The sequence below is a fragment of the Arachis hypogaea genome, chromosome 6 (assembly GCF_003086295.3).
Source record: "Arachis hypogaea cultivar Tifrunner chromosome 6, arahy.Tifrunner.gnm2.J5K5, whole genome shotgun sequence".
In the NCBI taxonomy this organism is placed as follows: Eukaryota; Viridiplantae; Streptophyta; class Magnoliopsida; order Fabales; family Fabaceae; genus Arachis; species Arachis hypogaea.
Window position 1 is genome coordinate 6428834 of NC_092041.1, and position 27546 is coordinate 6456379.

Below are 27546 nucleotides of genomic sequence, written 5' to 3' on the forward strand. Positions count from 1 at the left end.
TTTATTACATTTTGTTGCATTGCAAGCTTTATCCATATAAGAGGCAAGCGAAAAGCCACGAGCATTTTACTTTTTCCTCCTTAGTCCTTACTCAATTTCATAGAGAATCGAATCGGGTATTTAATTTTTGTATTTCATTTAAAGGTTTATTGTTTGCTAATAAATTATTATATGTATTTCGAATTTTTGATATTTATTTAAAGATAAAAATTCTTTTGTAGTCAACTTAATGTGAAGTTAATAGTTGAGAGCCGTTAGATAAAAATTTAGTCAAATTATCTAATGGCTCTTAGTTATCAACTTCACGTGAAGTTGACTGCACCTGAATTTTCATCTTATTTAAACAGATTAAAAATTGGTTTAAAAAATTTTAAAAGTTTTTTTTTATAATTTTTGACTTATAAAAAATAATAATATTAATGTCTAGTAAAATTTTAAAATTTAAATTATAATTTTTTAATAAATTATTTAAGTGTTTATAAAAAATTTAAAAAATAATTTTTTTATAATAAAATTTTTTTTATTATATAATTTTTTAAAAATAAATATTTTTGAAATTAAAAAATTAAATATAAAATAATGTATTTATAAATTATTTTTAATATAAATATTTATTATTTAAGTTATTTTTTAAAAATAATTTAATTAAATTATTTATTCAAATTAACCTTAGTGAACTAATTATGAGACTAACCCAATTTAATTCGTGTATTTAATTTATTTGATTTAACTTGTGGTACAAATTTTTGTGGTGAGCGTCAACTCTGGGCATACGAGGATTAATGGAGTCCAAAATGTCCAATCCAAAACGCGAAAAGTGAAATACGAACGGTTGGTAGAACTTGTTGGGCTTTCGGTCATGTTGTTAATTCTTGGCACCAAACGCAACTTTGCCATCATAGCAAAACTCGAATATCCACAGCATAAGCCATAAGCGCTTTCAAATTAAGCGTACGCGAATAATAATATGAGAAATGACCGGGAGTAATTTATTGTTTTTTGTTAATTATTTAATTAATAACTTAATTTTTTTAATTTATTTTTTTAGTATAATAATTTAATAATATATTTTATTTTATATTTTTAAATATTAATAATTAATTAATAACTAAAAATAATAATTTTGATAGTATTTTAAATTCTTTTTTATTATTTTATTTTTATTCATTTAGTTAAAAAAATATAAAAATTATTTTATAAAATTGAGAAATAAGTAATTAAGTATAGAGTGAGTGTGGATAAATATGAAGATTAGTACGACTATATAAGGAAATAGAGGAAAAAAAGGTTAAGATTTGAAGAGTATAAGAATCGGAATAAAGATTCGTTATGCTTACATTTATTTTTATATAAGCTTAAGGACAGTGGCAGATACACACGGCTTGTGGTTGTAGCTAAGCTGAGCTAAGAAGAAGAATTCACGCATTTCACGTTCTGTTGCGACAGTTGTGAAGAGGGAAAAAGGAAAAGAAAAGAAAAGAAAAGGGGGTGAGATTTTCGGTTGTGAACGATTATAGAGTTAGATTGTGCGCGCTGGCAGCAATTTCTCTTGTTGTTTTTATAGATTCCGTCAGAAAATTGGGGGAATGGAGATTGGATTTAATTAATCAATGGGGAAATCAATTCTGTGGGAAGTGGACAACAGATAACTGTTTCTGTGGGTTTTAAAAAAAGAGTAACTGATAAAGAAGAAGAAGTTGGAGTGAGTAGTGATCATTGGATTGATAAGAGAATCGAAGAAGATGTCGATACCGAAGGAGCCCGAGCAGGTGATGAAGATGAGGGGAGGGTCGGTGCTTGGCAAGAAGACCATTCTCAAGAGCGACCATTTCCCTGGTTGCCAGAACAAGCGTCTCTCTCCTCAGATCGAAGGTGCTCCTAATTACCGCCAGGTTCTTCTTCTTCTTCTTCTTTCTGTTTTCTGTTTTCTGTTTCATTTCCTAGCTTTCCTGCTCTCTAATGCTATTCTTTCTTGCAGGCTGATTCCTTACATGTTCATGGCGTTGCTATCCCAACCATTGATGGAATCAGGAATGTTCTCAAGCACATTGGTGCTCAGAAACAGGGCAAGAGAGCTCATGTTCTCTGGATTAGCCTTCGCGAGGAACCGGTACTCACTTCAAATTCAAATTCATATTCATATTCATATTCATGCTCATATTCCATGTACTTGTTGTTCTGAATGAACATGTGGAATACCAAAAGAACTTAATAGGCTAACTGAGTCTGAGTGATTTAGTATTAGCTGAACTTAAGGTTTGTTTAGTTATGATGTTCTCTGAGCTTTTACTCTAACTTCGATGTGTAATGCTCTAATCTTTGCATTGGAAATCAGCTTGTGTACATCAATGGTCGCCCCTTTGTTTTGCGTGAGGTGGAGAGACCGTTCTCTAACCTTGAGTATACGGTATGTCATTTATTACCTATTTGTGAAGCTCTTTACCCCTCGCAGTTGAGGGACCTACTTTACTTGTTTGGGTTAAATTGTGTGCAGTGATGCTTAAAAAGGATTATTTTTGGCGTCTAACATCTGTGGCATTATGTACTTGATCAGGGAATTAATAGGGAACGGGTTGAACAAATGGAAGCTCGTTTGAAACAGGACATACTGTTGGAAGCTGCCAGGTAGTTATTTCTGTTGTTCTCTGCTCCCCCCCCCCCCCCCTTCTTCTTCTTCTCTAACTTGTCCTGTGGAATTGGTGGTTGTCCTTACTATTTATGTTATTCGCACATTTGTGTAACAGATATGGAAATAAAATCCTTGTGACCGATGAACTTCCAGATGGTCAGATGGTGGACCAATGGGAACCAGTATCATGTAATTCCGTGAAGACACCATTAGAGGTATGGATGCAACTTGTTTACAATGGGGGTCTGAGACTACTCAATCAGTTTTCTGACAACAATGCATCAAAGTTGTTTTCTTTGCTGTAGGTGTATGAGGAGTTACAAGTGGAGGGATACCTAGTTGATTATGAGCGAGTTCCTATAACTGATGAAAAATCACCAAAGGAACAGGATTTTGATATTTTGGTCAGTTCTTGTGTGTTAAGTTTACAACAGTGCTATTTACTTTGAACTGATGCTGTATGGCAATATTACCGGAGAAATATAATTAATTATGGATAGTTGGTTATAAATTTTTATTTATTAATTAATTTATTTTTTGTGTGTGTTTTTTGTGGGAGGGAGGGTGTTTACTTTTTGCACTTCCTTTAATGAATGTGAGTTTGTACCTTCAAGTGTTTCTCTTATTTATTTATTTATTCATTTACAACAATTCCTGAGAAAATTGTCTGCAAGAAAATTATGATTGCTGGCTTTCATTCTCTGTCAAACTACCAAATTTTGTGACACTGTCTGAACATTTATTCTTTTGCCATGATCAAGAGATTCAATTATGTAATTTTTCTTTTGGTACAATATTTGGTAACCTAGAAAACAAATTCACTTTTAGTTTCTTGATATTAATTATTTCATGTATCTCAATTCTCAACTGCTTTTCATCTTTGATTTTAGGTTCATAAAGTTTTTCAAGCTGATGTAAATACAGAGATAATTTTTAACTGTCAAATGGGACGTGGACGAACTACAACTGGAATGGTCATTGCAACTTTGGTATACCTAAACCGAATTGGGGCCTCTGGTACTCCTATTTTTTATTTATGTGATTTGTCTGTGTTATGGCGTATTTCGTTTATTCATGTTGTCATTCATCTTCATCCAAGAAATTAAGAAGTGATTTTGTGCATATTCGGAATCTGATTTGAAGCTATATATTCTTCTGTTTAAGATGTGTGCTATTTTGCTATATGAAACCCAGAGAATATGAACACGCAATCTAGTATTTTAATTTTAATCAGTATAAAATGTCAGCTGTGGCCACTGTTGCTATAGTGCTTTTCAGATTGGCCTCTATGCAATGCAACTGGGATTAACAATTATGTTTCAATATTAGACATGATGCATAACAGTGGAGCTGTCATTAATAAAATGTTGTATTTATCTTAATACATGATAGGGATTCCAAGAAGCAATTCAATTGGAAGAATTTCTCAAAGTATGACCAATATAGCTGACCATTTACCTAACTCAGAGGAGGCAATTCGCAGGGGAGAATACGGAGTCATAAGAAGCTTGATCCGGGTATTAGAGGTATTCGAATAAACTTTAATGTTCATTTATAAGATGAAAGTATTCATTTTCTGTTTCTTTGTAAAAAATTATTATCCCTTCTAATTAGCTAACATGCTTCAGGGTGGTCTTGAGGGGAAAAGACAAGTGGACAAAGTCATTGACAGGTGTGCTTCAATGCAGGTAGGAGTTTCTATATGTTCTATTCTATCTCCCTGATGTTTTGAATTTATGTTGTTGCATCTTTTGTGGGTTCACTTTTCACATTTTATCTGAAAATGAATCCCTTGTATTTCAGAACCTGCGTGAAGCAATTGCCACCTATCGTAACAGCATTCTACGACAACCTGATGAGATGAAAAGAGAGGCATCACTTTCTTTTTTTGTGGAGTACTTGGAGAGATATTACTTTTTGATATGTTTTGCTGTTTACATTCATTCAGAAAGGGCGGCACTTGAATCTAGTGCTGCTGGTCATAGTAGTTTTGCAGATTGGATGAGAGCAAGACCTGAACTCTACAGTATTCTTCGCAGGTTTACATTTTAATAATTGTGTGAAGTTGATGTATTTTATTAATTCCTCTTGTTTAGTTTATAGACTACATGCCTATATCTCATTCAAACTGAGTTGTAAAACATGGATTTGGTAATTGATTTGAACATTACAAGATAATTCCATTGTACCATACTACCATTTTACCCCAAAAAGTTATCTTCTCTTATTCTCTTAGTGTCAATTTACACTAGTTATATGGACACATCACCAAGATATCCATTCTTCTTGCAGTCTGTAGCATCATCCTTTGCTGATATATCCAGATGCTGCCTAGCATCTTTGTTTGTATATTGTCACCCAAGTTATTAATTTTTTAAATAGAATCTCCTATCATATAATTGGATAGTTATTACCAATTGGGCTTTCTGACTCTATCTGATTTATTAGCTTCCTGATCTCATGGCTGTAACATTTCGCATAAACCATAACCGTTCAAATTGCAGGTTACTTAGGAGAGATCCAATGGGTGCACTTGGATATTCATCTTTGCAACCGTCTCTAAAAAAGATAGCCGAATCTACTGATGGCCGCCCCTGTGAGATGGGTGTGGTTGCTGCTTTGAGGAATGGAGAGGTTCTTGGTAGTCAAACCGTTCTAAAAAGTGATCACTGTCCAGGGTGTCAAAACCCAAGTTTGCCCGAGAGAGTGGACGGGGCTCCCAATTTCCGAGAGGTTCCTGGGTTTCCAGTTTATGGTGTAGCAAATCCAACAATTGATGGTATTCGATCTGTCATTCGTAGGATTGGTAGCTCTAAAGGTGGACGCCCAGTACTTTGGCATAATATGAGAGAAGAACCTGTTATTTACATCAATGGGAAGCCATTTGTTCTTCGTGAAGTAGAAAGACCATACAAAAATATGCTAGAATACTCGGTAAATAATACTTTATCCTGTCTTTTCTTTAAATTTTATGTTAAGCGGATCACTAAGTGGATGTTGAATTGGTTTTTGGTTCATAATCCCTAGTAGAATAATACCAATTTGTGTTTCCCAATTTTACTTGTAGCATGTTTGTCAGATGTCTATACGAGAACTTAGTTGTAACCGATTCCAAGAATGACCCCACTAATAGATTGTAACTCTAACTGGGAAATGCTGTTTGAGCCAGGCAAGGACATCTTTTTTTTACAGTCTGTTGAGTTCCACATCAACTTTTGGCAATCCACCGTCTTTGAGTGAGCTTTGAAGTAGAGCTAAAGCCACAATTTTAAGATAGTACTTTATTTTGGTTCCACAACAATATGTCATTATAGTTATATCTTCTAGGCCTCTCTGCTCAGTAGCAAAAGCATGCCAGTTCCACTCTAATGTGTAATATCAAGAGATAAACTACTAAAGCTTGAAATTTTTAACCAATGGCATTGACGTTTGATTTTTCCTTTCTTTCCAAATTCAAAGCTTGAAACATGGCCTTCACAGCCTGGTTTCAGTTTTAGGGACAGTTGAAGTTTACACACATATGCTTCTGTTAATTAGATGGAGGATAATCCAAAAAATAGGGTAGTGTGGACAACTCTTGAGAGGAACAATGAAATCTTGTGATATTCAATATTCATGAGTTATCAGTAGTAGTAGTATTGATGGTACAGATTAATTATATATACTAGTAGTTCTAAACTAATATAACAGCTTAACAGATTGACATAACTAACTACTAGCTATCTTTAGTAGGTTCTTGTTCTTGATCTCCTATTGTATCCTTTACATGCTGTCCCCCCCCCCCCTTTTTTGTCTCTCTCTCTCTCCCAACCACAAAAAAAAGTGGTTTTCTTTTTGTTTAGCCAAAAATCAGTGTGAATTAGCGGGTCCAAGTTCCTTGATTTTGGTTTCTGCAAGTTATGGGATCTGTTAAAATATATACAGGATCACACAACTGCGAAAGTATGTATAACTGTTGGCTGATCTGGAAATTGTAATTTATTTGTTCAGGGAATTGATCGTGAAAGAGTGGAGAAAATGGAGGCTCGGTTGAAAGAAGATATACTTCGGGAAGCTAACCACTATGGCAATGCCATAATGGTTATTCATGAAACAGATGATGGCCATATAAGTGATGCTTGGGAGCATGTCACGCCTGACATGGTTCAGACTCCACTTGAAGTTTTTAAAAGCCTCGAGGCTGATGGGTTTCCTATTAAATATGCGCGAGTTCCCATCACTGATGGAAAAGCTCCTAAAAGTTCTGATTTCGACACAATGGCATGTAATATTGCTTGTGCTGCAAAGGATACTGCTTTTGTCTTCAATTGTCAGGTAACTATAATCTCTCTCTTATTTTGCATTGTCAATGTCCATTCTGCGTTTCTGTCTACTGGTTTCTTTTTCACTTCTTGCTGCTAATATCTCACTACTATAACAGATGGGTAGGGGCAGGACAACCACTGGTACTGTTATAGCTTGCCTTGTGAAGCTTCGAATTGATTATGGTAGGCCCATTAAAATACTAGGTGATGATGTGACCCATGAAGAATCAGATAGTGGTTCCTCAAGTGGAGATGAAGCTGGGGGCAATGCCACTGCATTAACCTCCGATACTTTGCAAATAACAACAGATGAGAAACAAAGCCGTGTCTTTGGTATAAATGACATCCTCTTGCTGTGGAAGATAACAACATTATTTGAAAATGGTGTTGAATGTCGGGAAGCCTTAGATGCTATTATTGATAGATGTTCTGCTCTTCAAAACATTCGTCAAGCTGTTCTGAAGTATAGAAAAGTATTCAATCAACAGCACGTTGAGCCTAGAGTAAGGAGGGTAGCTTTGAATCGTGGTGCTGAGTACCTAGAGAGGTACTTCCGTTTAATTGCTTTCGCAGCATATCTTGGAAGTGGAGCATTTGATGCGTTCTGTGGACAAGGAGGATCCAAAATGACATTTAAGGTTTGGTTGCACCAGAGGCCAGAGGTGCAGGCTATGAAATGGAGCATCAGGCTGAGGCCAGGGCGATTTTTCACTGTCCCTGTAAATATTTTTCTACTTTAGAACTATTATTTTCCCTCAATTTGAAGTTGAATTTCTTCAATAACCAATCTGCATTATAGGAAGAGTTGAGGCAACCACAAGAATCTCAGCATGGAGATGCAGTGATGGAGGCTATTGTCAAGTCCCGAAATGGTTCTGTTCTCGGGAATGGTTCCATTCTGAAAATGTATTTCTTTCCTGGTCAGAGAACTTCCAGTAACATACAAATACATGGTGCACCAAATGTTTACAAGGTATGCTTACTTAATTACTACTAAAAAACTAACTATCATCAAGTTTGTGATGCCAGAGGGTAAGGCTACACGTCCAGTGGGGACATCAGGATCATCCAAGTGTAGGTAGAATTAGCATCTTTAATGTTTTATGGTGCAAAGTTATTGTGAAAACTGTTGTCTGCACAACTGCATTATTTCAATTAGTAAATAATTTACTTAACCGATTATTCTACAGAAAAAATGGTGTTAGTACATTATTATTTTATATTATATTCATCATTTTAACATTCAAAAAGTTGTTTTCTAACTATGGGATCATGATATGACAGTTAAGCCTACCAAACTTTGCTTATTAATATGCAAAAGTTATTAAACACGTGTGATTGTGAGAACCACTAAAGAAGTGAAATGACAATCTTACCATCATATGCTTACCGCTAGCTGCTCTGTCATTTTTGATCTTGGAGGCTTATGTGAACTTCCTTTGGTGATTACAGTAATGCTATTATGCCTAAAAGTTGCTTTTTTTTTTTTAATTTTTTTCAGGTTGATGAATACCCTGTGTATAGCATGGCAACTCCAACCATCACTGGCGCCAAGGAGATGCTAACCTATTTGGAAGCTAAGCCTACAACTGCCTTAACTGCTAGAAAAGTTATATTAACTGATGTGAGGGAGGAAGCAGTTGTTTATATCAATGGTACTCCCTTTGTCCTAAGGGAGTTAAACAAACCTGTTGATACTCTCAAGTATGTGGGAATCACTGGTCCCGTGGTAAGACATCTTGTTCAGTTGTCTATCGTTATCATATCAAAGAATTCACGTGTTTCACAACTCATGGTAAATAAAATGCAGGTGGAGCACATTGAAGCTCGGTTGAAAGAAGATATACTAGCTGAAATAAGACATTCTGGAGGCCGAATGCTACTACACCGTGAAGAATATAACCCTTCAACAAATCAATCTGATGTGGTTGGATACTGGGAAAACATTTCGGCAGATGATGTGAAGACACCTTCAGAAGTTTATTCTGCTCTAAAAGATGATGGATATGATATTGTCTACCAGAGGATCCCCTTAACACGAGAAAGGGATGCTTTAGCCTCAGATGTTGATGCAATTCAGTATTGTAAAGATGAGTAAGTATTCTCGTCAGTAATGCATCTATCTTGTAAAGTTGGCTGACATTGTTGTCCTTGTGTTGGCTGTGCTGAACCGCTGATCGAGAGAATCATAACCAACCTATGATTTCCATAATTTGGGGGCCATGCTGTATCTCCAAAATGTTTCCCAGTTATAACTATTCTTGTGTCAGTTTTGGCTTATCCGTAGTATTATATGGTCCTATTCTAGTGTGTTAAATGCATTGTAGCCAATAGCAGCATTGCCTTTAATATGCTCCCTACTTCCAATTGCATTTACATGCAAACTGTCTAGAAATTGTAATCTTTGTATATCAATATTTTAAAATACTATTTCATTTAATATAATAGTATACTTCTAAACTCTTCCTGATTGTAGTTCTGCAGGGAGTTATCTTTTTGTATCACACACAGGTTTTGGTGGAGTTTCATATGCAATGGCCATCATCTGTTGTAGACTTGGTGCTGAGGCAAACTTTGCATCCACAGTCCCACAGCCATTATATGGTCCCCACATATGTGCAGTGTCTGAAGAGACTCTGCCATCCCGAGCTTCTGATGAAACAGCACTCAGGATGGGCGACTATCGTGACATTTTGAGCCTTACAAGAGTCCTCATATATGGTCCCCAAAGCAAAGCAGATGTTGATGTTGTCATTGAAAGGTTATCATCCAAAGCCTGATAATTTTATGATTGGAGAAATTTTTTTTTGCAATATAGTAGTATAAGGACTTCGTTGATGTTTAATTGAAGGCACTGAACATTTTTTCTTTTATTCAATAGATGTGCAGGTGCAGGGCATATTCGAGATGATATTCTTCATTACAGTAAAGCATTTCAAAAGTTCACCGACGATGATGATGAGAAACGTGCATATCTTATGGACATGGGTATCAAGGCTTTGAGGTAAAATTATTCCTTCAACTGTACAATTGCAGAAATGTTTCATTGATACTCGCAAAGGTTATCTGTATTATTAGGATGCTAGAGCCCCGAATTCAAGAATTGATATAATGTGACGTTGTTTAGTCCTCAAAATGGTTTATAAAAAATAATTTTGCTATAATTCTACCTTTGTCTTATATTTATTATTTAAATTCATAATCATTATGGTGAAATTTTAAAAATACTAAATATGTAATCAAATGGTGTTTTGAGTCTTTGAAAGGGTTATTACAGCTTAAATAATGCATGTCATAGAATATGATATGGTATTACGTGGTACAAACTTTCAAAATGAATGAGTCTAAGATTGATATTGACATAAGTGGTAACATCTTTCTTGTGCGCACATCCACCAACACACCAAACAACTGAATCAAGTAAATAATTATAACATTTTGATAAAGTCGGGAAAAATAAAAGAAATTATTCACGGTGCATGATTATTGTTTATTATTTACGTTGCAGTTTAGTGTTGGAAATATCTTGTAATGCTTATTGTTTCTCCTTACTTCATCTGCAGGCGGTATTTTTTCCTTATCACATTCAGATCCTACCTCTACTGCACCTCTCCTTCGGACATGGAATTTTCTGCATGGATGGATGCTAGGCCAGAGCTTGGTCATCTATGTAACAATCTAAGAATAGACAAATAAAATAATGTAGTATATTAGCAATGCTCATAATTCTGTTAATGTACAGTTGGCATTTGCTGTTACAGTTTGTCCACCATCTCTCTGTCCCATGCCGCGCAAATGCCTTAATTTTTGGTAACGACGCCTCTAATTGCAGTAGTCACTTACTGGTTTGCAAACTGCTCTTTCAGGCAGAGCAGAACAGCATCATGTAGTTAGTTCCTCTCCTCTTTGTATGTTAAGGTATCATCAAAATGCTTAAAAGAGCAATATCTGATTGCTTAGAAGTCTGGCATGTAGGGGAAGATTTTGGTGGACAGAAAGTCTTCATTGTGGAAACCCATTAGACATTAGGTTACCCTACTAAGGAGTGTTACATCTCTCGTCCATAGATTGTATTTTATTGTTATTTCCGTGAGGTTTTGTTTGGTTGTTTCGTAAGGGTCCAATCAAGTGTTTAATGATAAATGATTTTGAAGAGACTATAGTTATCCTCATTCAGTAAAGGGAGGGACGAAGTTCCCTTTTTCATTGCCTTTTTAACCTTAAAATTATTGCCTTTCAAAAATCAGTAAGTTTCAATATATTTGTAACTCTCTCTTACTTCAATTGAAAACTTTTACTTTACTATGTGATATGTAGATTTTTACCATTGATTGACAAGATAATCCTTAAAAATGAACCCATCAGAATATTCCAACAACAGTTTTGCTACACATTCAAGAGTTTTATGGCAATTAAGTCCAATTAAGTTGGTCTAAATTCAACAAAAATAAGTTTCATTAGTGAGGCCGTCAATATACGCCCAAATTATTTCTACTAATGTAAATGTTTGTATTCTCTTATTTCTTCTCATTCTTCTTCGCGTTCTTCCTCTTTTTTCACATTCTTTCTTCGTATGTTTTCTTCTCATTATCATTATTTTATTGTTGTTGCATTTTTTTCTTTTCCTATTCTTCCTAGTGATTTTAGAGCTATTATTGAACCCTGGTTCTTCTGTCTTTTATTTTTTCTTTTTTATAGTTTTTTATATTTTGAACTTATAATAGAAGCTAAATTGTGAGTAGGCAATGTGGACATCACATTCTATAAAGTATAAACTAGTGACTAATCTAACGATCTGCTGTCAACTAAACAGAATGCACGACATGCTGCGCTATACCCTTTCTCTAGCCAGCTTAAAAATAGAGAAAACTGGAATCCTCGAATACACCAAATTAGTATTATATTATGATTGAAAGTCGTAAAAACTAAAAGGCTTAGTGGGTTGATAGTTGATCTGGAAAAAGTGAACTATTTGTTCTAAACTAATATAGACCCAAACCTCAATTTAAAAAAAAAAAAAGATAGGACGCAAAAACAGCATAAAATGGTCGACAAAAACAGCGTGCATGGAGGAATATGGATTCGGTTCTCTACTTTTAGTGTAGTGTAAGCTGCGGAGAATCTTAAGAAAACTTATGACTGAGTTTGTGTTGTGCAAGAGATTTGAGATCCTAATGAAGAAAAAAGAGAAAAAAAAAAGGAATTAATTAAAAAGAGTCGGTGGGTTTTGCATGTTGGTTTTGTGTCAATAAGCCATTCCTTGCTCTACCTTGAGGAAAACCCATCTTGCTTTAATTCTTTTAAATATAAATATAATCATATCATATAACAAACATGTTACATGCAAAACTAAACCTAATAATATCAAAATGGCGACCCATGTTATTATTGCTTCCTCAATTCCTCTTTGTCCTTCTTTCTTGATTGCTTATAAACAAGGTCTTTCAGATGTTCCCTTTTTTCATTTTTTTATGTTTCCCTTCTAAATAAGCACATTTGATAAGGCTCTAACGTAATCTTGTGTAATGTATATAAATACAATACAATATAGTGCACTAAGCTCGGGATTGTGCTACTGAACTTTGTTCAGTTTCTTCAGAGAAGAGGACCAGATTTTATATAAGAAAATAATTGTGGTGGTGTATGGCAATTTAGAAAAAATGATGATGGCAAGTGAGTTGCATGCATTTCCGGTGTTTCTGGGTTCAAAGAATCTGTCCATCCACCATGATCATAGAGTTCTGTGTTCCTCATTCTATGGTACTACAGTAAAACTGGTGCATTCAAACAATGTAGGATCAGGTTTTCCCTTAGGCAAGTTCTTGAGTGTTGCACAGAGAAACACAACAAAAAGATTCTTGGCTACTTCTACTCTTGCAGATGTTGCAAATGATTTTATGGTATTCACTCAAGTTATCATAGTCATGTTTATTATTAGTCCACTTAGCTATGTCTCTGCATAATTGAATGTTGGATTTTCAGGCACTTCAATCACCAATGGTTGCAGGACCACAAGCTGACCCAAAAACTGTTGCATCCATCATATTAGGCGGTGGAGCCGGAACGCGCCTTTTCCCTCTTACTCAAAGAAGGGCTAAACCTGCTGTAAGATCTTGAACATAGAAGTGAGTAATTCATTTGTTAAGTCATAAGTGCTTCTTTTATGTATGGTTCATATAAATTCTCAGGTTCCAATTGGAGGATGCTACAGGCTAGTAGACATACCAATGAGTAATTGTATTAACAGTGGAATCAACAAAATTTATGTCCTTACACAATTTAATTCTCAGTCCCTAAACCGCCACATTTCAAGAACATACAATTTGGGAGGTGGCATAAACTTTGGTGGGGGTTTTGTGGAGGTAGGACTTTTTTTTTGGTTATCTTTTTACCTTTCTCTAAGACATGATTCACATGAACACTTATTACACATGGTATGCACAGACTAAAAGTTTGTTATGGTAGGTATTGGCAGCAACTCAAACGGCCGGTGAATCAGGGAAGAAGTGGTTTCAGGGTACTGCTGATGCTGTAAGACAATTCCTCTGGTTGTTTGAGGTAATGACATAAATATCCTTTTTGTTTCTGATCATAAAATGGTGCATTTGGCAGAGTAGTCCTTTTTTCAACAAGAAGATTTGAATGCTATTATAGCTGCAGTTGTTCATGCATTGATTTTGTGGAACTTGTTTAGGATGCTGAGCACAAAAACATAGAGAACATCTTGATATTGTGCGGCGATCAGCTCTATCGAATGGACTACATGGAACTTGTGCAGGTTGGTTTTAGATTTCAATTCAACTTTGCTGATTCACTTTCTCATGTGAACATTTTCATATGACTAGTGATCTCTTATATGCAGAAACATGTTGATTCACATGCTGATATATCAGTGTCTTGTCTCCCAGTCGATGGCAGGTATGCTAGGTGGTGTTTCTTCTAAGATCAATATTATTCTACATTTCCATTTTTCACATTGGTTTACTCAGATATTTGCATTTTTCTTCTTGATTTATCTGTAGTCGCGCCTCTGATTTTGGACTAGTTAGAGTTGATGAAAGAGGCCGGATACGCCAGTTCTTGGAAAAGCCAAAGGGGGACTTGTTAAGATCTATGGTTGTTACTTGTTACTCTTCCAAGTTCACATATCTTAAAAAGAAATCATATAACTATAACTATAGTTGTTCAATTTGAAGTCACAATTCACTGATTGAATTACTTGTTCTCATAGCATGTAGATACAAGTGCTCTTGGATTATCAGCTCAAGAAGCAAGGAAATTTCCATATATTGCCTCAATGGGTATATATGTGTTTAAAATAGACGCTCTACTAAAACTTCTAAGGTAATTAAGTTTATTTGTGCTGTTTGTGTTTTCCATTGTTGGTAGTTCATCTATAAATTCAAAAGATAGGGGGAGAAAAAATAGTTCCAAAAGCAGCAGTAAGATAATAAGTAAAAAAGAAAAGGAAATTTAGAAACAAGGATAGTAAAACTATCAGTTTTCTCTATACTTTTACTGTAGGAAATCTTTACACTTCCATATGGTTGATCATGTTATATTGTTTGCTGTTGGCTTCTCATCGTTTCATGAACTATATCGTCCAATATTGAAATCGTTGGATGAACATAGAACCTTTTTTTTCCCGGTCGGACAAGGGAAAAAAAAAAGACTTTTTATGTTTCCTTTAATGACAATTTTTCAGGGAATGTTATCCTAATGCAAATGATTTTGGATCCGAAGTCATTCCAATGGCTGCAAGAGATTTTAATGTCCAGGTAGCTCCTCAGAGTAAAGAACTAATCACACTAGTTGTTTTAGCTGAAGTAGTTAGTGTCAGTGCAGTTTTTGATGAATGCATTTAGTTATCATATTCCATTTTCAGTGCATATAATATAATCAAGGTTGGCCCTTGTATACTATATCATCACAGGCATGTCTTTTCAGTGGTTATTGGGAAGATATTGGGACTATAAAATCCTTCTTTGATGCAAACTTGTCCCTTACAGATCAGGTAGGAATTTTTTAGTATTCACAGTTGCTAGTTCTAAGTTAGAAAAAAAAAGTTCCAATGAGTTTATAAATCACAGACTAATGCATTTTTCTTCCAATTTTGCAGTGTCCCAAGTTTCAGTTGTATGATCAGTGCAAGCCTATTTACACATGTCCTAGGTTCCTACCACCAACTAAAATGGAGAACTGTCAGGTACTATAATTCAGAACATGTCATTGCCAGTTGCTATAACCAATCTTGGGTGTCTAATCAGATTCTGCAATAATTTCCATTGTAGGTAGTTAATTCTTTGATTTCAGATGGTTGTTTCTTAAGAGAGTGCAATGTTGAACATTCCATTGTGGGAATTCGCTCGAGACTTGATTCTGGCGTGCACCTTAAGGTAACATTGTTAACTAGAAGTAAAGTGAAACCTCCAATGCCTCTTCATATAGCTAAATTTTAGAATGTTTTCATCACAGGATACTATGATGATGGGTGCTGATTATTACCAAACAGAAGTTGAAAGAGCAGCTATGTTAGCAGCAGGGCATGTTCCAGTAGGTATTGGGAAAGATACCAAAATTGTGTAAGAATCCTCCAAACCTAAAAAATTCTTAAGTTAACCTGTAAGAGTATGGTATCTTATGTTTTATGAATTTAAATGCATACAAACTGTTCAGATTTCTTTCTCTCAGTAATGTTTTTTCTTAATTGGTTATGCTTGTCAAATGTAATTTATGTGTAGGAATTGTATAATTGACAAAAATGCAAGAATTGGAAGCAACGTCATCATTTCAAACAAAGAAGTAAGTAATGTTTTACTTATAGAGAATAAATCAGAGTAAGAGGTTTGTTTTAATTGATATTAGGCCTGACTTAGATATTAAACTTATATAATTTACACGTGTATTCAATTATGCAATGACTTGTTAGTAAAAGTAATTACTTCTTACATTAACTGCGTGAATAGTTACACTGGCATTATATCAAAATTAAGCTCTTATTTTTATTGAACTTAGATGAAAAATGTGGTGTGAGTGCAGAATGTGCAAGAAGGTGACAGACCAACTGAGGGGTTTTATATTCGATCAGGAATCATTGTGATCTTGAAAGATGCTATCATAACCAATGGCACAATCATTTAGTGATACATGCATGCATGGATGGATGGATGGATAGATGGATGATTATCATTTATCAACATGTATGTGATGGCATTACATGTAGCATCATCAAAATGGCTGGGAGGGTATAGTAATAGTAATACACTATCTCCAAACTTTAGTCCTGGAAAAAGGGCTCATCAAGTATATCAAATTTTGATTCTTCAATCTTGGAAAATCAAGAATGTATGTACACATTCATTTGACACAACATTTTTTTGTTAACAAATAAAGAGGGCGACAAATTAAAGTCAGCGGGCAATAATAAAATTCTTATCATATTGGTTGAGATTATTTATATAGCTGTTATTATAGAATAATGCTGTATGACCAAGAAGCATTTAACCAACAATAATTTGTATTTATATTTATAAATATTTTGTATATAAAAAATATATAATTTATATCTATATTTATTAGAATTTATATATAATATTTATATTTTTTAGAATTTATAATATGAATTAATAAAATTTATTTATTAAAAATAATTTAATATTTATATTGATTAAATAATACTAAAAATACTAGAAATTGTGCTGGTTCCAAGAGTTTTTCGTTATTATATTATATGCCAAAATGGAATATTAATTGTATGATTAATATTGTAATGGGCTATGAGAAGTATCGCCATCAGCCCGAAGAATAAAAGCATATGTCAATTCGATTTATGTTTATGTATCAACCGCTAAAATGTGGACGTATAGTATGAAGTCATCATGACGGAAATTAAGCTAATTGCGATTAGGGTGGTAATGGATAAAGAAGGGTAAAGTTTAAATTTCACTCCAATGCTATTTACAAGTTTAAAACTCAAGTTCTATTCGTATTTTTGTTTGGGATAAAGTATTAAATTAGTATCTTTCGTTTAGGTGTAATTCTGTTTTAATTTTTAAGATTTAAAATATTTTATTTGAATAAAAAAAGTTTTATTTAACTTTCAATATAATCCTACCGTGAGGTTAAAATTAAATAATTAACGAAATGTCCTACATGACAGCAATATAAGAATAATGTCGATAATTTGGAGAATAAATACAAGCTCCAGAAGCATAAAATCAATCGTGGATGTATCAATACATTTATTTATCATTCATTCTCCTTAGTTCTATAAAAAATATTTCATTTAAATTGTAAAAAAAATGATAAATAAATATATTAATACATCCACGGTTGATTTTGTACATCTACAGCTTGTATTTATTCTTCAGATTATCGAGATGCATCCACGATTGGTTTTATGCCTTTGGAGCTTGTATTTATTCTCTAAATTATCGATCTTCTTCTTATACTGTAGGACATTTCATTAATTATTTAACTTTGACCTCATGGTGAGACTATATTAAAATTAAATAAAATTTTTTGAATTTAAATAAGATACTTTATACCTTAAAAACCAACACAGGATTACGCCCAGAATTATCTTTAGGTTGAGAACTTAAGCAATTCAATTTTAATAATAACTTTTTAAATGAAAAATTGGAAAAACAAGTGTATATGGTACAACGTGAAGGACATGTCAATATTATCTCTTCTTTAGTCTGTGATTTGCATAAAGCAATTTATGGATTATCACAAACACCGAAGCAATTTGGATTTACTAATGCAAAGTCTGATGTGTTTTTATTCTTGAAAATTGCTTCTTCTTATGCTATATATTTACTCGTAAATGTAGATGACATAATAGTGGCAGGAAATAATAAATCATAAATCTCTTCTCTCATTAGGAAGCTCAATGCAGTATTTCCTTTGAAAGATCTAGAGAAGTTTAGCTACTTCCTTGGGCTTGAGGTATATTACTTGTCACAAGGACAGCTCTTGATCACTCAAACAAATTATGCTCGTGAGCCCTTAAGGAAATGTGGTATGATCAATCAAAACCATTACCAACACCAATTGTTTCAAATTCAAAACTAGCATCAAATGACTCAGAGGCTTATGATAATCCAAAAGAATATAGAACCATAGTGGGAGCACTTCAATACCTTACTTGGCTTACTATGACTCGTCCAGATCTCAGTTTTGCATTAAATTGTGTATCACAATTTATGCACAACTCAACTATTTCACAATGAAAGAGTGTCAAACGTATACTAAGATACCTGCGAGGTACAGTAGAATTTGGTCTGCTATTCACAAAATCCACTGATTTTAGACTACTTACATTTGCAAATGCAGATTGGGGTAGAGACTTGGACGATCGAAAGTCTATTACAGGATTTTGTGTTTGCTTTGGCAACAATTTAGTCTCATGGAGGAGTGTGAAGCAAACAAAAGTAAGTCAGAGCAGTACTGAGACAGAGTATAGGACGATTGCAGCTTCTCAATCTGAGATTATGCGTTAAAATTTTTATAAAACTAGTAATTTAGTACCTCCGGCCATTGCCAATAAATTCTTTGATTTAATTTAAAACTTTCAATTCTTGAATCACAAAGTCAGATAAAATCAAAATGTGTTTGTTTTGTTGTGTTTTCAAGATTGGAGATCCAAACTTTATAAAATTTATCAACAATCGTGTTCTTTCCATTAAAAAATAGACTAACTGCCAATATAATTAATTAATAATTACAACACCACCCAAACTAATTTTTATATTAACAAATTAAATCACAATTAAAATTAAAATTCTAACATTATATCCATACAAAAGTTATTGGCGGAACTTAAGATACCTCAACCAACTTCTCCAAAAATTTATTGCGACAATCTAAGTACATGCTTGCTATCTGCGAATTCAGTACTACATAGTCGTTGTAAACATCTTGAACTTGATCTTTATTTCATTCGGGATTTGGTAAATAATAAAGAGCTCTATGTCATACACATACCTTCACAGGATTTGATAGCTGATACATTAACTAAACTCCTGTCTGTTCAAGCTTTCAGCAAATACAGAGACAAACTGAGGGTACATACTTCCAAGTACCTCAGTTTGAGAGGGGGGGGGGGGGGAGTATTGGCAGTAGAGTTATCCTTGGTTAGTTACAAAATGGTTGAAAACTGTTGTGCTAACTTGGGTTACTATATATATATATATATATATATATATATATATATATATATATATATATATATATATATATTAGAATTGATATGAATTGTAAATATAGTATGATTCAATAATATGCAGAGTTTTCTTTTGCCTTTTTCTCTCAATTTTTTAATTCTACACTGAGATCCTCTTTCAATTTTGGAATAAAAAATTGTTACACACTCTAATTCATGTCACATGAATCACTATTACCATCGTACACATTATATATTAAAATTGTGAATTTAGCGAATAAATTAAAATCAACGTTACACTCAAATCCATGTGTGGATAGTATTGTTAGCCCTAAATTGTGATCACTGAGCTTTATTTTGGTACTTACTAACTTAAAAATCAAGGTATTCTCTCATTGCCGTACGTATAGGTCACGAATATCAATTTTGTTTTCAATGTGAATACTAGAGAATGGAGAGAGACGATTGACGCATTCAATTTTATTGCACTTATTCTTTGATATGATATATCTGCTCCACATGAATTAATAATTAAACATATAGTATTGTTTTTCACATTATAATCTCTTATAAAGACCTCATAATTGAAACCAACTCTTAAATAGCTAGTATCTTATTCTTCTACACTTACGTACCATGCATGCACCACAAGTATTACTATTATATACATATACATATACATAAATATTTATTTGAGGGGAAATGCTGGAGGTGGTATATGATGTATGTATGTATGTATGTAACTACTAACTAAGAGATAGATGACATTCTGTAAGATTGTTGGTCGATAATTTTGGTGGTAGAAGGGGACTCTTGGAAGATAATTTCATTGCCATCTCGGAAGCCATCCATTTGTTGGGCCATGAGCTGCCAAAAAAGCCCACCAGCACAAGGTCCGCCACTACTAGCACTAGTGAATATTGCATCATAGATCTTTCTCATGTAGCTGTCCCTTTCTGCAACGCTATACCCTGGTGTCTTTGAAGACTTGCCAAACTCTCCAACAACAATGGGCTTTCCCAAAATCTTCTGTGTGTCTTCAATGTGTGCTTTTATCCATTTGTCTACAAATTCACCCTTTGCTACTTCGTTCGCCCCTGCCATCCTATATATCCATAATAAAGTATTAATAAAAAAAATAAAGTAAATAATATCATAATATTATTAATTATTGTTAGAGATTTAATTATTTGTGTCTCTTCTTCTGTTAGTTTAAATTTTTAAAAAAACTAATATCATAATATAATATTAAAACTTTTATAATCGAAAAGTCTAAAATTTGATCTTTGTTAAATCCAAAAAAAAAAGTGTACAAGACCATTTTCTTTTAAGAAAAAAAAAATATATGCAAAAATTCAAACAATCTAAAATCTAAAAAAAAAGGTTCTTACTTAAAATAATTTATTAGAAATATAATCATTTATGTGTCTCCTCTTATCAGAATAAATTTTAAGTAGTATCATGACAATTATTAATTGCATTATTTTTATGATAAGATTATAGTATAGATAAATACTCGCTTAAATATATCTTTATATGAAGATGATTGTTGAAAACTATTAGATAATAATTCTTAATGTTATTTTCATAGAATTTAATTTTGATGTACTGTTAATATAAAATAGTTTTACATATGCATTAAATTATGTAATGTCACATCATCAAGAATAATTATCATTTTCATTTATCACATGAATAATTATCTAAAAAAATAGTTTCTACTGTCAGTGCATTAAAATTAAATTCTATTTTGATACGAACACATATTTATATACATACCATTCATCCGGATAGAGATGGATAGTAGCAAAATCGACTTGGGGAACTTGGTTGCTAGAAATGAAATCAGTGCCAACTAATTGAAATCCTGGATTGAATTGTTTTCTGGTTTCATCATAGAAGCCTTCAAGTCCAACTTCAAGTAAATGATTTGTATCAATGGATTTCACATAAGCAGCCATCTCAATCACCCATTCCTGAAAAACCCAACACCCATTCATATATTATCATGTCCAAAATTAGGTGGCCTATCCTAATTAAGCTTTTTCTTTATTTATTTATCTAGTTAGGCTATACTTGTTAATATAATTAATTGATTGGCACTGTAGCCAGTTGTAAAATGTTGTATAGCTATGATGGCGAAATTATAAGAAAATGACCTTGATAACTTTGCCTGAGTAGTCACTTTGGGAACGAGGTTCGTTCATCAATTCCCACGCAAAAATGGTTGGATCATCCTTATATGCCACCCCTGTTATCGTGTTTCTTCTTCCTACCACAGCCTGTATATATATATGTGCATGTATCCGTTCAATTTTTTATTTGAAAAATTATTAAAAATGATTTAAGGCATTTATAGTATTTTTGTTTTCGTGAAATTAATAAAAATTAATTGATGGGACAAGAGAAAGGAGAACAAAATATTTCCGTCTTTCCAACATGGGATGAAAGTTATTTGTCTTTGTCCTCAAATTAAACCTTCCACCTTTCCGATATGTCCTACAAATAAATAATGTTATGTGCCACTAACTAGAAGATAAGTATATGAAAAAGCATGTTGTTTAGACCACAATTTAATTTGGAACACATAAACCAAATATATGGATAATATATATGTGTGTGTTTTTTCCTCAAGGCTATACTATAAGAGGCCTATAAAATAAAAGTACAACTACAACTATAAGAGGCCTATAAAATATATATTCTCTCAAAATAGTACAGTTAAAATCTCATAAAGAATTTAATTATGAAGTACGCACAAGTTAACTAATTATATATTGAAATGATTTTAAGTTAAAAATACTAATATTAAAATAGTGTCTATTATATAACCGAATTAATTATATATCATGATTAAATATGAGACTACTTTATGTGTTGCATGCATGGTCTCAAGTATATAATATATGAATATGAATGTAACCTGCCTTAATATGGTTCTTGTAGTATTGCTTAGCAACTGGGTTACTAAAGAAGTCATCTTCATTGTTAACATTTTGGCCACCATGCTCTCTTGCCCATTGCACATACTGATTTTTCCCACCAAAATCTTTCCAATTGTTCACAAAGCTCAGAATCAACCGCACCCCATATTTTCGCGCTTCTGAAACTACAAAATCCAATCCCTATACAAACACAGATACATGTATCAAAAGTTGACAGTGACAGATATCAAAAAATAAAATAGAGAAAATATATATTAAGATGGATACTTTCATGAATATGTCTTCACATGACGTTGATATTACAAACTGTTAAGTAGTTCGGTCAAACGTATCAAATTATCTAATGATTTACAATATTATGTAATACGTACTCTAAACACATTCTCGTCATAGGTGCCGGGAGAAATCTGGAGGGCTCTGTAATTAGGTCCATCATTGAAGGCCCAAGTTCTTGCAACCCTTAAGCCATGGATGGAGGCTTGTTGTAAAGTGGTTGTGACCTTGGACCTTGTAGATGGGTCAGTTCCCATGTACATGAGCCAGTAAGCATTGAATCCATTGAAGTAGAAACGTTTCCCATTCACAACAAAGTTGGTGCCACTTCGTTGAACAAATCCATTGCCACCAACACCAACACCATTGCAACTCACATGTTGGAGTTGGACAACAACCACGGCCACCATAAAAGTTGTCAAAACCATGTTTTTGAGACATCCATTGGTACCTCTCCTGCACTTCATAGTGCTCATTCACTCCTTACTTCTGATGGGAATCAAAAACAAAAATCACAACCAATTAAGTTTCCACCCGTGTATCATATCTTATATGAATGAAATTATGAATGTTACGAGAATGAAATCATAAATGTTATTTATCTAAAATTATAGACATATAGTTGGATTATTAAGATGGATAATATTAATTGAAAAAATATTTTAATTGTGGATGTTATATATATGAAATTATTAATGTAACGAGTATAAAATTGTAGATATTATACGTGAAATTATAGATATTAAATTAAAATATTTTTATAAATTTTATTACGTAACTCATATTTTTATCTATCGACTGTTAAAATAAAAAATAAAAATTTTAAAAAATTATGAAACAAAATTTTAAATAATACAACAGAAAAATGCTAAATTGGTTTACACTTAACAAGACTGTGATACGAAGTATAAAAAAATATAAACCAATTATTAAAAAAATTATAACACGAAAAAAGAATAAAACATACACAATGTAGTTGAAAAAACGTATGTTGTGCTATTTTAGAATTTTGAGATTGAGAATTATATATAACTCATTTTCTAAATAAGCATATATGTAAATTATTACAAAATAAATAAAAGATATTTTTTTGATACTATTAATGCAAATTAAATATTATACATGAGTATACTACAGGAGAAATAAGCGTATAGTCACTTTAAAAATGGAATAGAATAATATTAATAGACATTATATGCTATTAATCCAATTAATGTCAATTGTATATGCATGCGCGCGTGAGGTATATATCATTGCGAATATATTACATTGACATAAATATAATTAAAATTGGAAAATTTTGAGCTGAAAATTCTTATCTTTCAAACATTGATAATAATAATATTGTTATTTTATGAAGATAAAAAAAAACTTAAATTAAACTCTAGAATTAAGAATTCAATGCTATATCAATTATCCAATCATATTTTGTTAAACTATAGTAAATAAATAAGGTTAAGTTGTATCACACTATTTCATTGACGATATCAAAATAAACGGGTATATGATCCTATGGGTTAATTATTGTATATATATAAGAAAATTGTTATTAGTGTATTGGAATTGAACTATAAAATAAAATAGAAATGCTTCTTTTTTTTTCAATTATTCTACGCAAACTAACACATATTAATACATGGAATATTTTAATTAATGGACTACGTGTATATATATATATTATGTATACATGAAAGTGTTCGCGCCTATATTCTATTAAAAGCAACTATAGTAGCTAGTAATGAATTACGTACGTACCAAAGAGCAATAATTAACAAGATAAAGGCGAACGTGACAATGCAAAATAGCATAAGCTTTTAAAATTAGAAGGGGGAGGAGTGAATAAAAATTGGGCAACCCTTGAAGCCTTTATATAGTAGATAGAACTATACCATAGATGAAGACATTTTTACACTGTAGAGAGAGTTTATAGGAGTAGATGCTGGTTGCCAACAATAACATACAGCTGGGTTGATAAATTGGTCCCACTTTTATGAAGGCGTGTGATTGGACGAAACCAATGAAAACAACATATCCTCCACAGGAACTCCATGGAAGATAAGCATGGTGATGTGTACGTCTACATATATATCATCATTCTCATAATAATTTGTTTTGCATTATTAATTGGTTACTATTCATCCATTAATAATTTTCATACTAATAATCATCAACTTTTAATTATCAACTGTATGATGTTATATAATTTAATTCATAAAATTTTCTACACTTCTTATTATTAATTATAAAATAAATATATAAAAAATTTAAATTAAATATTTTTATACCAAGTTTGAATTTTTTTATATTATGAGATAAATTAAAATATTAAAATAAATAAAATTTATTACAATAATAATATATTTTAATTATTATTTAAATTGACTAAATTATTTTATTGATATATGTATATAATTATAATAATTATTGATAAGTATTTTTGTCAAATAGACTAAAATTTATATTATTCATTTTTTAAAAATAAATATGTATATTTTATAAATAAAGAAAATATTAATTAAGTATCTCGTAAATAAGAAGAGTGCTCTTTTTTTTTTTTTTACCTAAAACAATACATGCCATTTCCATGGATAATGCATGATTGATATATCTAGGGTTCCGGAGACGTATCCAACATCATTACATTATCCTTGCCTTAGAAGATAGTTTCGATATCATTTCGGAAAACAAATTTTGAGATTATCCACTAAAAGAACCCAAGGTTGGTCCCAACAATGGAGCTTAATTGGACTTATTAACAATTCCAATGGTATATTAAATATTTTAGTTGAAGTGGTTGTGATATTAGTTTTCCTCTTGAAAAGACTACAACTTATTTCATGCTTGACTATACTTTTCACAATTTAAATCTTCAGTACATGTAACTTTTAGTTATTCACCTAAAGAGAAAATGTTCGTTGATAATTTATATTATTGTATTTTCGTTAATGTTTATTTATCATTCTTAAAGTTTGGTGTACATTTTCTATTTCAACATTTAACTTTTTAATTTTGTTAGCATAAAAATTTGACATTATAGATGGCGCGATTTTAATGGTTTGACCTAAAAGTAAGTCAATAATATGTAAATTGAAATGTTATAGCACGTGAGTATTTCATGAGAATGTAAGTCAAAATATCGTAACACATGAGTTGTTCCATAAGAACGTTAATATAAGGATTCGACTTATTATAAAAGGAGTTGAGTTGGTGACTTTAAAAAAATTGAAATGAAATAATCATACGAAAATTTTATCCAGAAACGTTTTATGGAATGTGAAATTTGAAGACTAGGGTAAGAGAAGACCTAGAACGTTAAGTTTGGGAGTCAAGATTTTTCATTATCAAGGCAGTATCACTATATTATGATCTGAAAAATAGGAGGAAGCTAGATTGTAGGAAGAGAAAATTTTCTACAAATCTATTCTTATGATCTATAAATAAATAAAAATTGCAGAAGTGAAAAAGGAGCTTCAATCTAAACACTATACCATCACACAAAATTCTGCAAAATCATCCAAAGTCATATTGACGTCAAAAAGATTCATAGAGTACAAGTGCATGTGAGTGTCTGTAGTCAATTTTCTTTTATTCTTGATTTTTTTCCTTTTTATTTTCAGTTTATTTCGTTTTATTACTTTTCATTTCTTTTCGGATGTTTTAATTTTTTTTCATTTATTTTAAACTTCAATTTATTTGTTATTTATTTAATGTTCGTATTTATTTTATTTCTTTCTCTTGGTGATATTTTTGTCTTTACATTGTTTTTTTTCTTTTTTTTTCGAACATTTTATTTCCAAAGTTTTACTTCACTTTATTTGTTATTGTTTTGCAATTTATCACAAATATTTTGACATATACAGATTCGATATTTACGCTAAGTAATTTTCGGATCGAGTTTACTCTTTTTTAAATGAGTTGTATCTGCTCTCCAAATTAAGATCTTCATAGAAGATTAATTGGATACCCTGTTTAGAATACCAAAAATAAAGTGAAACAAAGTTTTACCAAAATTATACTAAATGTAATTAATACACACTTCTAAAAACTCAAATGACATTTTATAATTATGTTTTTTTTCTCACAATATTTCTTAATTTAGCATATAAAAGATTAATCTGTCATGAATTAAAATTCTGTTTAAGAATTTATTATTAGCTAATGGATTACTATATGTACAAGACAAAATTTAAATTTCTTAATATTTTATTTTTAAACGGATTAATGAATCAACTATTGAACCAACCAAATTAGTTATAATTATGCTTACTTTTTTTTTTGGTCGGATAGATTGGACAATTCCAATCCTAGGTATATCATTATACATTCACACTACACACTCACCCACACAACATTAAAGAGTTTCTTTTCAACTTGGGACATACACCAAGATTCGAACTCGAATGCAGCGTATCAAGAGATACATGATTTACCATCTGAACTAAGCATCGGCTACAATTATGCTTACTTTAAGGTGGGAGTGAGTAATGCAGCTTAGATTTGGTCTTTTTTTTCTAAGTCTAATGGATTAGACACTTTTTAATCCTAGGTCACATTTACATACATTACACCCACACACATACAAAAATTCTATCTACTATTTGATTATAGCTAGGGACGGACATACGGGGGCAAATGAAGGCCTCGTCTCCCAACTTTTTAAAAAAAAGATTAATAGTAGTAAGTTATTAAGTATGATTTAATTTTTTAAAAAAATTATTTAGTATTTAGTTTAATATAAATAAAAGTCTAATCTAACTTAAATATTAATGATTTATAATATCTAAAAAATAAGTAACAATATTAAAAAAATTTGAAAAGATATTATTATTAATATTTTTAAATTAAATAAAATTTTTCAAATCTTATAAAATAGATTTTTTTCTTTTTGTGAGTGTATTTCTTGATTCATTTGGTATTAATTATCTATGTTTCAACTACTACAACTGAGAGATTTTTTTCAGTTATGAATGTTATGAAGAATAACTCAGAAACAAAATGAAAGATTAATTTTTTGCTAATTGTCTTTTAATTACATTAAAAAAATTGCTGAAAATTTTGATACATATTTTATTATCAATAAATTTTATGATACAAAAAATTGACCACTTTATTAATAAAAAATACATACATATTTTTTATATTTTAAAATATATTCTCTATTAATATACTTTTGTAATATATTTTATATTATATAATTTTTTATATAATTTTTTAATATTATATATATTA

The 27546-nt window shown here is 31.8% G+C and overlaps 3 protein-coding genes across 3 annotated transcripts; 2 read left to right on the forward strand and 1 right to left on the reverse strand.

Moving 5' to 3' along the window:
- The first annotated feature begins 1223 nt into the window (after positions 1–1223).
- On the forward strand, positions 1224–11139 carry LOC112695642 (uncharacterized). Its single transcript, XM_025748064.3, has 19 exons — positions 1224–1892; positions 1979–2110; positions 2336–2407; positions 2555–2625; positions 2745–2844; positions 2935–3033; positions 3520–3646; positions 4022–4155; positions 4258–4317; positions 4433–4668; positions 5134–5563; positions 6620–6943; positions 7050–7652; positions 7733–7906; positions 8435–8662; positions 8744–9027; positions 9410–9694; positions 9815–9937; positions 10497–11139. The coding sequence occupies exons 1-19, from the start codon at positions 1743–1745 to the stop codon at positions 10627–10629; spliced, it is 3765 nt and encodes a 1254-aa protein (XP_025603849.1). The 5' UTR covers positions 1224–1742; the 3' UTR covers positions 10630–11139.
- Positions 11140–12269: 1130 nt separating this feature from the next.
- LOC112695643 (glucose-1-phosphate adenylyltransferase large subunit 1) lies at positions 12270–16390 on the forward strand. Its single transcript, XM_025748066.3, has 15 exons — positions 12270–12833; positions 12916–13038; positions 13122–13295; positions 13399–13491; positions 13628–13711; positions 13796–13851; positions 13956–14049; positions 14165–14277; positions 14639–14711; positions 14867–14947; positions 15053–15139; positions 15225–15329; positions 15409–15515; positions 15675–15735; positions 15973–16390. The coding sequence occupies exons 1-15, from the start codon at positions 12594–12596 to the stop codon at positions 16072–16074; spliced, it is 1593 nt and encodes a 530-aa protein (XP_025603851.1). The 5' UTR covers positions 12270–12593; the 3' UTR covers positions 16075–16390.
- Positions 16391–19564: 3174 nt separating this feature from the next.
- LOC112695644 (mannan endo-1,4-beta-mannosidase 4) lies at positions 19565–24276 on the reverse strand. Its single transcript, XM_025748067.2, has 6 exons — positions 24073–24276; positions 22416–22806; positions 22027–22224; positions 21259–21381; positions 20879–21075; positions 19565–20204 (listed from the first exon to the last, which is right to left on the reverse strand). Exons 2-6 carry the CDS (start codon positions 22791–22793, stop codon positions 19850–19852), a joined length of 1251 nt encoding a protein of 416 aa, XP_025603852.1. The 5' UTR covers positions 22794–22806; positions 24073–24276; the 3' UTR covers positions 19565–19849.
- Positions 24277–27546: the final 3270 nt, after the last annotated feature.